The sequence below is a fragment of the Pristiophorus japonicus genome, unplaced genomic scaffold, assembly GCF_044704955.1.
Source record: "Pristiophorus japonicus isolate sPriJap1 unplaced genomic scaffold, sPriJap1.hap1 HAP1_SCAFFOLD_375, whole genome shotgun sequence".
Classification (NCBI taxonomy): domain Eukaryota; kingdom Metazoa; phylum Chordata; class Chondrichthyes; family Pristiophoridae; genus Pristiophorus; species Pristiophorus japonicus.
This window is the reverse complement of record NW_027253599.1, coordinates 610,005-625,862: the sequence shown is the minus strand read 5'-3', so window position 1 is coordinate 625,862 and position 15,858 is coordinate 610,005. Positions and strand designations below refer to the sequence as shown.

Sequence of the window (15,858 nt, the reverse complement as noted above, 5' to 3'; positions counted from 1 at the left end):
CCAAATGCCCAAGCGATCCGGATAAACGAGAGTATCCTGCAATTTTAAATGCTATGGGTTTCTGCCTCTACTGCCCTTTCAGGCAGTGAGTTCCAGACTCCCACCATCCTGTGGGTGAAAAAACTTCTCCTCAAATCCCATTCAAACCTTCGACCAATTACTTTAAATCTATGCCCCCAGTTATTGACTCCTCGACTAAGGGAAGTAGGTCCTTCCTATCCACTCTGTCTAGACCCCTCTTAATTTTATACACCTCAAATGAGGTTTCCCCTCTGCCTTCTTTGTTTAAAGAAAACAACCCCAGCCTATCCAATCTGTCCTCATAGATAAAATTCTCTACTCCAGGCAACATCCTCGTAAATCTTTGTACCCTCTCTGGTGCAATCACATCTTTCCTGTAATGTGGTGACCAGAACTGCACGCAGTACTCTAGCTGTGGCCTAACTAGAACCCAGCCAGAGTCAGTAACTTCAAGGGAGGAGAGGGAGGGGAACCAGTGAGTGTACAACTGAACCCAGCCAGAGTCAGCACCTTCAACAAGAAGGAAAAAATGTTGGTGATGATGTAATGGGTTTGGATTTCAGCACTGGTGTAGGATAGTGTGTGTGATGGGGATTTACAGCTGTGGGGAAACCAGAGGTGAATGTGTATACCATAGAAACTAGAATATTCTGTCCTTAGTGATGACTTTTGTAAACTCCTTTTACAGGGGATAAGAAGGAGAGGATTTGCAGATGGGAAACTCTAACCAAACATCACCAAGATCTGACACTCTCTCGATCCACCGCAACATGAATATCATCGGCCTTTGAGTGTGGAAAAATAAATGTTTGTCTGTTCTGTCTGTGGGAAAAGATTTCAAACATCAGTGTGACTGGAAAAGGACCGAGATACACACACCCTTGAGTGTTCCAGTGCACTGACTGTGGAAAGGGCTTTAACCAGTTACACAGCCTGAAAAAACATCTCACTATTCACAGCGGGGAGAACCCCTACACGTGTTGTGTGTGTGTGGACAAGGCTTCAACTGATCATCCAACCTGGAGAGACACAAACACACCCGCACCATGGAGAAACCGTGGAAATGTGGGGACTGTGGAAAGGGATTCAGTTCCCCGTCCCAGCTGGAAATTCATCGACGCAGTCACACTGGAGAGAGGCCGTTCACCTGCTCTGTGTGTGGAAAGGGATTCATTATTTCATCCAACCTCATTGAACACCAGCGAGTTCACACTGGGGAGAGACCATTTGTCTGCTCCTTGTGCGGGAAGAGATTCACTTGTTCATCTCACCTCACTGATCACAAGCGAGTTCACACCGGAGAGAGACCGTTCGTCTGCTCTGTGTGTGGGAAAGGATTCATGAAATCATCTCACCATCTGAGACACCAGCGAGTTCACACTGATGGGCCATTCACCTGCTCTGAGTGTGGGAAGGGATTCATAAATTCACCCCACCTTCTGGCTCATCAGCGTATCCACACTGGGGAGAGACCATTCACCTGCTCCGAGTGTGGGAAGGGATTCACTTGTTCATCCCACCTGCTGACACACCAGCGACTTCACACTGACGAGAGGCCATTCACCTGCTCTGAGTGTGGGAAGGGATTCACTTGTTCATCCCACCTGCTGATACACCAGCGAGTTCACACTGGGGAGAGACCGTTTACCTGCTCTGAGTGTGGGAAGGGATTCACTTGTTCATCCCACCTCACTACACACCAACTTGTTCACACCAGTAAAAGACCATTTAAATGTTCTGACTGTGAGAAGAGCTTTAAAAGCAGAAATGATCTGATGATGCACCAACGCACTCACACTGGGGAGAGACCGTTCACCTGCTCAGTGTGTGGGAAAGGATTCACTTGTTCATCCCACTTCACTACACACCAAGTTGTTCACAGCAATAAGAGACTGTTTAAATGTTCTGATTGTGAGAAGAGCTTTAAAAGCAGAAGTGATCTGATGAAACACCAACGTATCCACACTGGGGAGAGGCCGTTCACCTGCTCAGTGTGTGGGAAACGATACATTCGTTCATCCCACCTCACTGCACACCAACTTGTTCACACCAGTAGGAGACCATTTAAATGTTCTGACTGTGAGAAGAGCTTTAAAAGCAGAAATGATCTGATGATGCACCAACGCACTCACACTGGGGAGAGACCGTTCACCTGCTCTGAGTGTGGGAAGGGTTTCACTCGTTCATCCAACCTGCTGACACACCAGCGAGTTCACAAGTGACTGCAGGTTTTGGATTCTGCTGTGAATCAGATCGGGACCGAACCGTGTTCATTCTGACAGTTGGGCTGTGTTTTCCCTGTAACTGGGCTGAAGTTTAATTTTCTGGATATCTGACAAATAAATCGGTTTTGGTTCAAACAGTATGTCGATTCCTTGATTTCTCCAATATATGAGGAGACTAATTGTTGTCCTGTCACCGACTGTTCCTTTTTTTAAACTTTTCTCCTTCAGTTAACAAAGACCTGTCCTTATGCAGCACCTTACATGACCTCAGAATGTCCCAAAGTACTTTACAGCCAATGAAGTACAACAACATCAAAGTACATTTGAAGTGCATTCACTGTTGTAGTATAGGAAATGCAGCAGATGATTTGCACACAGCAAGCTGCCATGAACAGCAATGTGATACTGGCCAGATAATCGGTTTTAATGATATTGGTTGAGGGCTGAAGGGGCCTCGGTTCAGGGATTCATCCGAAAGATAGCAACACTGACAGGGCAGCAATCCCTCAGTACTGCACTGGAATGTCAGCCTAGATTTTGTGCTCAAGTCTCGACAGGTGGACTTGAACCCACAACCTACTGACTCAGAGACAAAACTGCTACCACTGAGACACGACTGACACCCGATCATTACTCGTGATTATTTTAGTTCGGTTACTCTCATGGACAAACCCCAGCTCCCCAAACCTTCCAGAGTGCCTCTCCTAGCCTTGGTATCCAGAGAAGGTATTGGTAACATGTCCATGTACCTGCCTGGGAGTGTTTGATGGGAAAGTGTAGAGGGAGCTTTACTCTGTATCTAACCCGTGCTGTAGCTGCCCTGGGAGTGTTTGATGGGACAGTGTAGAGGGAGCTTTACTCTATCTAACCTGTGCTTTACCTGATTAAAGTGTGCTTTAGGCAGACACAAGCTGCTCAGAATGACCCATTCCTCGATGCTGGCATCCATCACCTCTTTGAGAACATAATTTAACCCAAAGATAGAAACCCATCAGTTCCTCCCCTGGACACAGATCCGGAGGGACAGTGAGTGTCCTGAACATTGTTGTACAGTGTGCTTGATAGTTCATCCCTGGGTCTGGGCCTTTTGGTGATGATTTGAATTCGATGCCCTCGAGTTACTGACTCACCGACTGGTGGAAATAGTTTTTCCTCATTTACCGGATCAAATTTTGAACACCTCCCTCAGATCTCCAATTACCCTTTGTTCTCATGAAAAGAGCCCCAGTTTCTCCAATCTCCCCTGATAACTAAAGACTCTCTTCCCTGGTATCGTCTGTGAATCGCTCTGCACCCTCTCCATGGTCTCGACATCCTTCCTGGTGTAAGATCCCCAAAACCTGACAATATTCGAACTGCAGCCTAACCAATGCTTTCTACAGGTTTACATGACCTCTGCCCTTTTGTACTCCACACCCCTATTTATAAAACCTAGGATCCCATGTTTTTTATAACTACTTTATCAACTTGCCCTCCTACTTTTAAAGGTTTATGTATCTGAACTCCTTGTATGTTTTAGAGATATTAACATAACTTGGCTAAAACACATTGACATCTCTAATGGCGGATATAATGTGCATCATGGGAAAGAGAAGTTTAGTCTGAGTTAGAAACTCAAACAATCGATTCACTGCAGACAGGTCGCCATGGCAACACTGATCAGACATTCCATTCACTGAACCCAGTTAGAATCTGTAATAAGAACAGGGTTTGTCTGTTAGTAACCTTAAACTAGAGTGAGTAACACAATAGATTAGATTATAATGTGTGATATTTATATCTATAATTGTGAAACTATAAGAAATAAAAACTAACAGCAGGCAGGGGAGTTTGGGGATATTGAGAAAATTACTGAAGAAAAATAACTTGGGAACCAGGGAAAGTGTCCTTGTAAATCACAGATTAGAGAAGTTCCAGCTGTCGTCTTCGCTTCCTGCCCAACCCTGTAGAGAAGACAAAGAAGAGTCCGGTGCCAGAGGTGGATCAGTGCAGGGTATAAAAGTGAGGGGAGACTGATGTAAGGGGGCAGTCGGGACTGGAGACACCGGAGATCAAGCTCAGGGCGCCCGAGGTTCCATCCAGCGGGCTGACCTGGTGTCAGTTACTGTGTACACGTGGGACTTGCATCTTTACTCTGATGTGGTAGAGCACAGAGAATCTGCTCAAATTATATTTCTTAAGATATTAAAGTTGCTAATAATTGAATATATTTAAGGTGGCGATAGAGTTTTGAAAGATAAGGGAGTGAAGGGTTATGGGGAGCGGGCAGGAAGTGGAGTTGAGGCCAGGATCAGATCAGCCATGATCTTATTGAATGGCAGAGCAGGCTCGAGGAGCCAGATGGCCTACTCATGCTCCTATTTCTTATGTTCTTGTGTTCCTTAATGAGACAATGAATTAGCTAGAATCTTACAACCCTAAATCGCTCTGCTCCTCTACTCCATTGAAAGTTTTACCATTTAATGTACATTTCCTCCCTTTATCTTCCTCCCAAAATCTATCACAGCACATTTCTCTGCATTAAATTTCATTTCACATCTACCTGTCCCAATTACTAACCTGTGTATTGACAATGAAGGCACTTAAAGTCCTCTTCACAGCTGGCCATGGGCTCTTTTTGGCGTTCCCTGGAGATTTTGATCGTGTGCCCCATATACCCAAGCCCAGATCATTTCTCTATATTGAGCAGAGCAATGGTCCCAACACTGACCCTGGGTACACCACTGTTTACATCCCTCCAGTCTGAAGAACATCCATTAACCGCTACTCTCCGTTGTCTGCCCTTTATCCAACTTCCTATCCACGCTGCCCCTCTCCCTTTAATACTGTGAGCCTTAATTTGATCAACAAGCCTCCTGTCCGGCACCTTATCAAAACACCTTTTGACAATCCATCTAGACAACATTCACTGCATTTCCTTTCTCACTGCACGGTGTTATTTCCTGAAACCCTGCTGTCTGTCCTGAATGAATCCATTTCACTACCAAACGTTGCAATGTTTGCTCCACCCCACAGGGTTCCATCTGTTTAAAGCCACAACACAAAGGTCCAGTTTCCTCCTGGAGTTTGAGGGAAAACACTCCAAATTATCCACCTCCCCACAACTACCCGGGACACAAAGACACAAACTCCGGGACAACCAGGAAGTGCTGAGAAATCCCCAGCGAGTCAGGGAGCGTCTGTAAATGGAGGAGAAATGAGTACTGGTCAGAGAGCGTCTGGAAAATAAGGTGAAATTACTATTTTTAGTTGACAAATGTATCACTGATTTTAATGGGACTTTTCCCATGACCCAGCTCCTGTAATAATACAATAACTTTTATTTATATAGCGCCTTTAACATTGTAAAACGTTAATACTGGTTGTAAAAAGACCGGATTCTCAGGAGGCTCTACACCACTGGCTATTCATGAGTCAGTGATCTCCCATCACATTAATGTGCTTCTGCTGTGTGTGTTTAATAAAGTGCCAGGAGCATTTCACAAAAAGTGGGGAACCAGTGAGTGTAGAACTGAACCCAGATACAGTCTGCACCTTCAGGGGAGGAGAGGGAGGGGAACCAGAGTGTAGAATTGAACCCAGCCAGAGTCAGCACCTTCAAGGGAGAAGAGGGGAACCAGTGAGTGTAGAACTGAACCCAGCCAGAATCAGCATCTTCAGGGAGGAGAGGGAGGGGAACCAGTGAGTGTAGAACTGAACCCAGCCAGTGTCAGTACCTTCAGGGGAGGGAGAGAAGTCAAACAAAAGGGAAAACATTGGAGATGGTTTGGACTTCAGCACAGGCAGGAGGGAGTGTGTGTGGGAACAAGACAGGAAAGAATGTTCTGTAGAAACTTGAATTGTCTGTTTAGAAGGGTAGGATTTGGAGACGGGAAACACAAACCAAACATATAGTCAAGATCTGACTGAGACACTCGCTCAGGACCTGAATATCATCGGCCTTTGAACACAGAATGAGAAATGTTTGTCTGTTCTGTCTGTGTGAATAGATTTCAAACATCAGTGTGACTGGAAAAGCACCGAGACACACACTCCTGAGTGAGAGTGTTCCAGTGGAAAGTGGAAAGAGCTTTAACCAGTTACACAGCCTGAAAAAAACATCGCACCATTCACAGCGTGGAGAAACCGAACACGTGTTGTGTGTGTGGGCGAGGCTTCAACTAATCGTCCAACCTGGAGAGACACAAGGATACCCGCACCATGGAGAAACCGTAGGAATGTGGGGACTGTGGGAAGGGATTCAATGACCCATCCCTATTGGAAACTCATCGCTACAGGCACACCGGGGGGAGGCCGTTCACCTGCTCCATGTGAGGGAAGGGATTCACTCTAGGTTGCAAAAAACAAAAGCAGCCTTGGAGTCTGGAAGGGCGTTAAGAACGGTTCTCTTGCTGCTGAAACTCTCATCCATGCCTTTGTTACCTCTAGACTTGACTACTCCAACTCACTACTGGCCGGCCTTCCACATTCTACACTATGTAAACTTGAGGTCATCCAAAACTCAGCAGCCCCTGTCCTAACTCGCACCAAGTCACGATCGCCCATCACCCCTGTGCTTTCTGACTTACATTGGCTCCGGTTAAACAACGCCTCTATTTCAAAATTCTCATCCTTGTTTACAAATCACTTCACGGCCTCGCCCCTCCCTGTCTTTTTCAGCCTCACAACCCCACAAGATATCCGTGCTCCTCAAATTCTGCCGCCTTGAACATCCCTCATTATAACTGCTCAACCATCGGTGGCCGTGCCTTCAGCTGTTTGGGCCCTAAGCCTCTCCGCATCTCTACCCGGCTTTCCTACTTTAAGACGCTCCTTAAAACTTACCTCTTTAACCAAGTTTTCGGTCATCTGACTTAATTTCTTCTTTTGTGACTCGGTGTCAAATTTATCTGTTTTGTCTCATTAACACTGCTGTGAAGCACCTTGGGATGTTTTGCTACGTTAAATGCGCCATATAAATAACATTTATTATAAAAACCGTTGCACATGACTGCTCCATGCAACACTCCACCCCAGATCCCCAATGGTGCAGGGAAGGACCCCTGCGTAGAGAGCCCTCCATTGGGGACCCCCGCCTCCGCTGGACAGCAAGATGACCCACCATTGCGACTGAGACTGGGCAATGAACAAAATTCATCAATCAATGACACAGAAACCCGAGTGCCCGGGTTCTCAGCCCTGGAGCCAAGTACGCTGGCCGCCACTTTTCCATCACTAACTCGCATCTTAGGCCCAGCCCAGTCTGGCTCAGTCACTAAATGCTTTCTAACTGTGATTCTAACTCTGGTGGAAAGCTATGAGGCCTCATTTTATTGTGTGACCCTGTGGATATGTGAACCCTTTGAGACCTTGCAGTTGGACTACATTGAGTTGCAAAGGGTTCAGTGTTACAAATATGTGTTAGTAATAGTAGATGTGTTTAGCAAATGGATTGAAGCCTACCCTACCCTGGACAATAAGGCTCAAACTGTTGTTAAGGTGTTAATGAGGGAAATTGTTCCTAGGTATGGTATCCCAGCTCGACTGATGACCACCTATGTTCTTTCTCTGACATAGGCTCTGCGACTAGCTCACAACCAGTTTCGAGAGGCTCACCTCGACCTCCCAGTTTTACCCGAAATGTCGCTCGTGGCACCAGGGAAGTATGTCCTGATTAAGAAATGGATTCGGAAGGGATTAGAGCCACAATGGGAGGGGCCTTTTCAGGTGTTACTCACTACCCCCACTACAGCCAAGATTGAGGGGAAAAGTGCCTGAGTTCACCTGCACCACTGCAAGCTCACCACCCTCTAACAAACCTATTTTACTGGTTATTCTAATTCCTGTTTCTGTTCCAGATTTCCTCTTCTCCATAGCTGAACAAGGCCATCTCTAGCGGCGTCCTGATTAAAAGAGTGGGTCCCGAGGAGATCAGTTTGAACTTTTACCCGTAGTGATAGACAGCCAGCTACACCGATGGTGACCTAAGGAGAGCCGGGAAAACTGAACTCTTTTAATCAGCAAAATAATTGGACTATTTATCTGAATCCTGAGCCGTAAGATTAAACCATGTCTGTTTGACACAGTCTATATTGATATATGATAGTTTTGGCGCATGGGAAAGGAAACAGAGGCGAGAGCTCCATGTAAACACCTTTTTGTATATGTCTTATGTTTATGCGCAAAATGGGCACTTCTCTAGATGCTGGGTGTGTTCCCATATCCCTATACATTCCAAAGGGGGAATTCCTTTGCGCCCTGTTCCACTGACCCTAACTGAGACTGTCAGATGGATTCAGAGCCAGACTATCACATCCTATCTAATGCATGGGGCAATTATTCTCATCGTAGTAATAATTACCTGTTGTCTGATTGTTGGTTGCCTTAACCTCTGCTGTAAAGTAATGACGGCAAGGTTAGCAAACCCTCTTGTGGTCAAGGGCTCCCGGGTTATGATCCAACGAACTAAAGAACTACTCGACAATAACAACAATATGATTCAGGAAATAGAGTGTGAACGGATGAATGCAATACTCCTAGAATGATCCTAAATGTTTTCATAGAATGATAAAAGGGGGGAATGTGGATATGTGAACTGGATATATGGAAATAAAGACAGTGAAGTGAACTGGATATATGAAAATGTATAAGCCATGGAAAAATAACTAAGAGAATGTCAGATTGCAAATAATACAACATCAGCACAATTAAGACGTTCTCAAGGTTTTAAGTTACTAATCATGCCAGTATAAATTGTAACATGAAATGGATATATGGATAAATGAAAATACAACATCAGCACAATTAGCAGAATTGCAAGGTTTCAGTTAGTAGTCACGCCAGTAAAATTGTAACATTTAGAAGCAATGCCTGAGCTTTAGTAAAAACAGCCCATATAGATGTCGGTTCATGAGTGGACAAAGGAAAGGAAGGATCAAAAGGGATAGGCTGAACTAGGATGTCACTCTAATTGTAATCTTGTTATCTATTTCTGAAAATGTATAACTGTCGTCGCTTTACAATGCAACGTTACCTTGTCCGTAGGAAGTGTGTACGCTCTATCAAGAGAGTAAACCTTCTGTCTGATAAGGTCCCCGATCGGGATTTGCTTTTTAAATAAAAGCTTGCTTTGTTTAAAGCACAATCGGTATTCGTTTCAGTAATTTTGCTGAACCAGATTGAGGGAAAAGAATCCACATTTACATTCCGAGAGGCTTTTAATGGCTTTAATAAACTGGCAATAAGATTTTTATTTTAAAAACTGGAAAGTGGTGAAAAACGTCATTAGCACTGCCTCAAAACTCAGAGAAATCCACTTCATCAGCGCCCCTGCCACAGGACTCAATATCCACCCCCTCCACCTCTGGTGCACTGTGTCTGCAGTATGTACTGTCTCACAAAATGACCACGGTCAGGTCGTGTGGAGTCAAAGGTCAGGTAACAGAAAGGATGGAAATATGGCAACAAACTGCCCTCAACTCCAACAAATGATTTCTGTTTTGCAGCCATCTTTCCATCCATTCTGCTGCCTGGCCCTTCACTCCACACGGCCTGACCTTGGTCATCTTGTAAATCTTACATACTGTTGTGGGTAGCAAGCTGGTTACAAAACAGTAAACAGAGAGTAGGAGTTAAGAGTAGCTACTCAGACTGGCAAAAGGTGGGAGGTGGTGTTCCCCAGGGATCGGTGCTGGGACCACTGTTCTGGCAATAGGTGGGCAGTGGTGTTCCCCAGGGATCGGTGCTGGGACCACTGTTCTGGCAATAGGTGGGAGGTAGTGTCCCACAGGGATCGGTGCTGGGACCACTGTTCAGGCAATAGGTGGGAGGTGGTGTTCCACAGAGATCGGTGCTGGGACCACTGTTCTGGCAATAGGAGGGAGGTGGTGTTCCCCAGGGATCGGTTGTGGGACCACTGTTCTGGCAATAGGTGGGAGGTGATGTCCCACAGGGATCAGTGCTGGGACCACTGTTTTGGCAACAGGTGGGAGATGGTGTTCCCCAGGGATCGGTGCTGGGACCACTGTTGTTCACCATTTACATAAAGGATTTGGGCTCGTGAATCAGAAGTACAATTTCCACATTTTTAGATGACACAAATTGGGAGGTAGAGTTAATACTGAGGAAGACTGTGACAAAATGCAAGATATTAATAAGTTTCAGAATGCGTGTGTAATTGGGAAATGAATTTCAGTATAGATCAGTGAGAGGTGGTGTGTTTTGGTAGGAAGAATAAGGAGGCCACATTCTATTTGGAAAATAAGAGTCGAAATGGGGCAGAGGAGCCAAGGGATCGAGGGGTACTGATACACAAATCACTAAAAGTAGCGACGTGGGTTAATACGGCCATTTAAAAAAGCAAACAAAGCACTGGGGATAATTTCTAAAGGAGCCTTCTGTTCCATGCCCAGGAGCTCTGAACCATGGGAGAGAGCGGCTGGGACACATTTCTTACACACCTCAAGATTAACCCGCACGGTGATTTTGCTGTCAGTGCAGAGAGATGAAAGAGACCAAAGTTCCGTTTGGCCCTCTCAGTGTGGCCCTGAAGGATTGTGTCCAGGCTGAAGTTCTGTTCCCGCCGTATGATCCTCCCCCTAGATTGTCCTCTCTGAGCTCCAGCCGGGTGATGCTAAACACTCCGGTGGGAAAGACAAAAATCCACAGCAATGTGTTAAAAGCAAAGCTGATTCATTTCCCATTCATCCTGAATATTAAACTCCAGCCCAGTTACAGAAGTTATCAGCAGAAACAAACCCCAACTGTCAGAATGAACATGGTTCAGTCCTGGATGTGATTAAGAGCAGCAAAAACAGCAGAATCCATGCCCTACAGTCACTTGTGAAGTCGCTGGTGTGTCAGCAGGTTGCATGACTGAGTGAATCCCTTTCCACACTCAGAGCAGGTGAACGGCCTCTCCCCAGTGTGAATGCACTGGTGTATAGTAAGTCCAGATGATCGCGTGAACCCAATCCCGCAGCGAGAGCACCTGAACGGTCTCTCCCCAGTGTGAATGCACTGGTGTATAGTAAGTCCAGATGATCGCGTGAACCCAATCCCGCAGCGAGAGCACCTGAAATGTCTCTCCCCAGTGTGAACACGATGGCACATCAGTTGCCCGGGACTTTTATAGCACTTCCTGCAGTCCGGGCATTTAAAAGGTCTTTCGTCAGTGTGAACTCGCTGGTGTGTCAGCAGGCTGGATGACTGAGTGAATCCCTTCCCACACTCGGAGCAGATAAACAGCCTCTCCCCAGTGTGAACTCGCTGGTGATTCAGCAGGTTAGATGACGAAGTGAATCTCTTCCCACACTCTGAGCAGGTGAACGGCCTCTCCCCAGTGTGAATTCGCTGGTGTATCAGAAGGTGGGATGACTGAATGAATCCCTTCCCACACTCTGAACAGCCTCTCCCTAGTGTGACTGTGCTTGTGTCTCGATAGGCCAGAGATTCGGCTGAAGCCTCATCCACACACACAACACGTGTACACTTTCTCCCCACTGTCAATGGTGCTTTTTGCTTCCATATTGAGAGGCCGATGATATACCGGTCCCAATGAATCGAGTGACGCCGTCAGATTTTGATGCAGCGTGCAATTTGAGTTTCCTGTCTGCAAATCCTCCCCTTCGAATACCCTGTAAAATTAATTTATAACAGGCAAAAGGGAGTGTGAGAGAGAACCCACAAAGAGGCAGGTTAGTAATAGACAAGACAAATGTGTGAAACATGACTCTGCCTGACTGAATTCTGCTTTTCCAAATGTCCTGCTACTGCTTCTTTAATAAGAGGCAGGTTAGTAATTTGAACTGAATGAATCTGCTAAATTGAGGGGCTGGCAGTACAACAAAGTGACTATGACAGCAACCGGATTGTCGTAAAAACCCAACTGGTTCACTAATGTCTGACTCTGGCTGGGTTCATTTCGACACTCACTGGTTCCCCTCCCTCTCCTCCCCTGAAGGTGCTGACTCTGGCTGGGTTCAGTTCTACACTCACTGGTTCCCCTCTCTCTCCTCAAGGTGCTGACTCCGGCTGGGTTCAGTTCGACACTCACCAGTTTCTCTCCAATACGTGACCCATGTGCGAACCTCAACAGTGAGTGTCGACAGGCTATTCTCATGAGGCATCACATGTGCATTTTCCAGCAGGGTCACTGGACCCTCCTCTCAATGGCTCAGTAGCTACAGGCAGCGACCAGTGTGACTGAGTCATAATAACAGGAGGGGCCCAGGTTTAATCCCCTCTGCGTATCCTCCCCTTCTAAACCCCTGTAAAAGCTGTTTACAAAAGTCATCACTGTAAGTAGTGTGGAAGTACAGGCCATAAGGTCACCGGTCTGGGCAGCCAAAGCAGAGCCAATTTCCCCCATCACAAAGACCAAGTATGCACTGTCAATTTCAGCAGGAAAGAAGCTAATTACCTTAGACTTACTGACCTGATCACTCAGACTTACTGGCACCAACTCGACGAGTTCGGACAGGAATATTACATGAAAAGGAGGGTATAAAGATAGACAGGTTCGGACAGTGCAAAGTGAGGATCTAGGAGTAACACTCGGCAGAAGTAGACACCAGGGAAGAAGCCCTTGATGGGACAGTGTTAGGATGGACTGATCATCCAGGGACCTACTGGATAACGATAAAGTATAAGTGGTGAGTCTTGTTCTCCAAAGCTGTAAATGCCCATCCCACACACTCTCCCTCTCCCTGTGCAGAAATCCAAACCTATTGCACCATCTCCAACTATTTTTTCTCGCTTCCCTGAAAGCACTGACTCTGGCTGGGTTCAGTTCCATACTTACTGGTTCCCCTCCCGCTCCTCCCCTGAAGGTGCTGACTCTGTCTGGGTTCAGTTCCACATTCACTGGTTCCCTTCCCTCTCCTCCCCTGAAGGTGCTGACTCTGTCTGGGTGTCTGTGCTCTCATCACCTCTTTATACACTCTGACCCTCCCTATCTATCTGTAATATCTCCCTGTTTGGTGATGGGCTCTCCCTGACCACTCTCCATTTCATCTTCTGAGACAGATGCTCCCAGACTGTCACCATTTCAGGGAACCATACAGCACAGAAGACCAATCGGTCCATCAAGCCTGTCCGACTCACTGAAAGAGCCACTCCCTGCACCTACCCCAAAGCACTGGAACATTTTTCCCTTTGAAGCATTCATTGTTTTGAAAGTTATTATTGATGTCCTTTTCAAAGTGTGGAGCCCAGAATGGAGCCCAACCCTCAATATCTGAGGTGTAACTAGTGACTGATAAAGGTTGACCATAATGAGCTTGTTGTTGTACTCTATACTGCTATTAATACTTTAACAGATTGAGCAGCTGACCCTGCCCCTCACAGATTTGTGGTCACCTTTAGGCCAAGGGTGCCATCAGCCGGTCCAGGCAGCGGGCGGTCGAGGGGGTCGTTCAACCTGACTGCCTGCCTCTCTTCCGCTCTTACATCCGGTCCAGGGTGTCCTTGGAGATGGAGCACGCGGTGTCCACCGGTACGCTCGCGGCCTTCCGCGAGAGGTGGGCACCGGAGGGACTGGAGTGCATCATCACGCCCGGCAACCAAATTTTAATTTGATTTTACGTTTTAAAGCTTAATTTGTTTTAATTGCCGGTGCTTTTAGTGTCCCCCTCCCCTTTTATAGGGGGCACTTGGAAAAATGTGATCTTAGCGCCCCAAAAAAAAAACAAAAAAAAAGAAGAAAAAAACACAAAAAAAGGAAAAAAAAAAGGGGCCTTGAAAATGTCTGCTGTGTCACCCAGGCGGGTGGCACGGTTTAATGTTTGTTTTTTTTTCAGGTAAACTCAAAAGAGTTTCATGCACAAGGGCCAATTGTGGAGCAGTGGCCTATTCAATTGGAGCCCTGCTGCTGAGAGAGGAGCAGCTACCAATCTTAGCTCCTGCCTGGAAGGCCTGGAGTGAGCCCTGAGACCAGCCCAGGAAGAGGAGGAAAGGGCTAGCTTGCTACCCATTCAACATCCAGAGGGAGAGGAGGAGCACAGAAACATTTTGTGGTCACCTTTAGGCCAAGGGTGCCATCAGCCGGTCCAGGCAGCGGGCGGTCGAGGGGGTCGTTCAGCCTGACTGCCTGCCTCTCTTCCGTGCCTACATCCGGGCCAGGGTGTCCTTGGAGATGGAGCACGCGGTGTCCACCGGTACGCTCGCGGCCTTCCGCGAGAGGTGGGCACCGGAGGGACTGGAGTGCATCATCACCCCCGGCAACCAAATTTTAATTTGATTTTATATGTTTTAAAGTTTAATTTGTTTTAATTGCCGGGATTTTTTTAGTGTCCCCCTCCCCTTTTATAGGGGGCACTTGTAAAAATTTATGATTTTATTATCCCCCAAAAAAATCACAAAAAAAGTAATTTAAAAAAAACCCCAAAAAAACAACAAAAAAGGGCATTGGAAATGTTTGAAGTGTCCCCCAGATCGGGGGGGCACTTGATCTAATGTTTGCCTGTTTACTTTAAAAGAGTTGTGGTCACCTTTAAATTGGACCATTTGGTTTAGAAAGCCTCCCATTTTTCTTCCTTCCAGAATACATTGAGTGTGGGTGTCCCTGGGAGCCTGAGGCCCTGTCCCCGCGGGCGGGACAAACCCGGGCTCAGCCTCTGGCCTGTTATTGGGCCCTGGGCCCTACACCAGGGGTTTATGAAGCTCACCAGCCCCACTCGCGGCTCCAATTCCTGCCCCGCGCCGACAACCCACCGTCTCGTGTCCCACATCGTCCGGGCTCCACCAACTGTCGCCGCCTGCGCATGCTCAGTACGGGAGTTTCCGGGCTCAGCCCCGCCCACTGGGGGGATGGGGGTCCGCAAGCCCCGCCCCTCGCGCACTCCGATTGGTTGCAGGACCAACCGCCCGCTCGGTTCTCCAGTCCTGCCCCCGTGCTTCCTATTCGTCCGCAGCCGCTGTCAATCACCTGGGCAGTATGAGCTGAGCATGCGCGGTGGGGCTGCTGTGTCTCAGGCAGCGGCTGAGAGATGGGCGGAGGGAGCGTGTTAATAAACCCCGGGGGTACGCGGGCTTCACACACACCGAGTGTGGGCCCAGGCCCCGCCCGCGACACAACACTCCACATTATCCGCTTCACACACACCCGCTGTGGGCCTCAGGCCCCGAACAACAACCTGCGGCTCCGGCCTTTCCCCGGGCGGGGGGCAGCTGCGGGGCTTTCTCCCGGTGACAGGCCCCCGGCAACGGCCGCTCTGTCCCGGGGTGGACGCTGGGTGCGGGGCGGGGGGAGCTCTGTGTGTTGCAGCAGTTTGAGCGGCAGTGGGGATGGAGGAGAAGCTGCTGGGTTCCCCCCCCAGTACTTCTGGGCCCAGTGGGGCCAACAATTGCCCATGTGGGGCTGTCCGGGGAGGTGGGCTCTGGGCCCAGTGAGACCAACAATTGCCCATGTGTGGGGCTGTCCGGGGAGGTGGGCTCTGGGCCCAGTGAGACCAACAATTGCCCATGTGTGGGGCTGTCCGGGGAGGTGGGCTCTGGGCCCAGTGAGACCAACAATTGCCCATGTGGGGCTGTCTGGGGAGGTGGGCTCTGGGCCCAGTGGGACCAAGTATTGCCCATTTAGAACTCAGCAGAGGAGGACAAAGGGTTTGATTAGGGCAGGGAAAATGGAGTACGA

General features: G+C 47.7%; 1 protein-coding gene and 1 pseudogene across 1 annotated transcript; one reads left to right on the top strand and one right to left on the bottom strand.

Annotated features, from left to right (window-relative positions):
- Positions 1–2,381, top strand: part of LOC139250451 (zinc finger protein 850-like) — a 43,238-nt pseudogene extending 40,857 nt beyond the window's left edge.
- A 6,555-nt stretch (positions 2,382–8,936) lies between these two features.
- Positions 8,937–11,798, bottom strand: LOC139250450 (zinc finger protein 239-like; the record flags this gene model as incomplete). Its single annotated transcript, XM_070872855.1, has 1 exon — positions 8,937–11,798. A coding segment is annotated over one exon (738 nt), but the record flags the coding sequence as incomplete, so codon positions are not given.
- Positions 11,799–15,858: the final 4,060 nt, after the last annotated feature.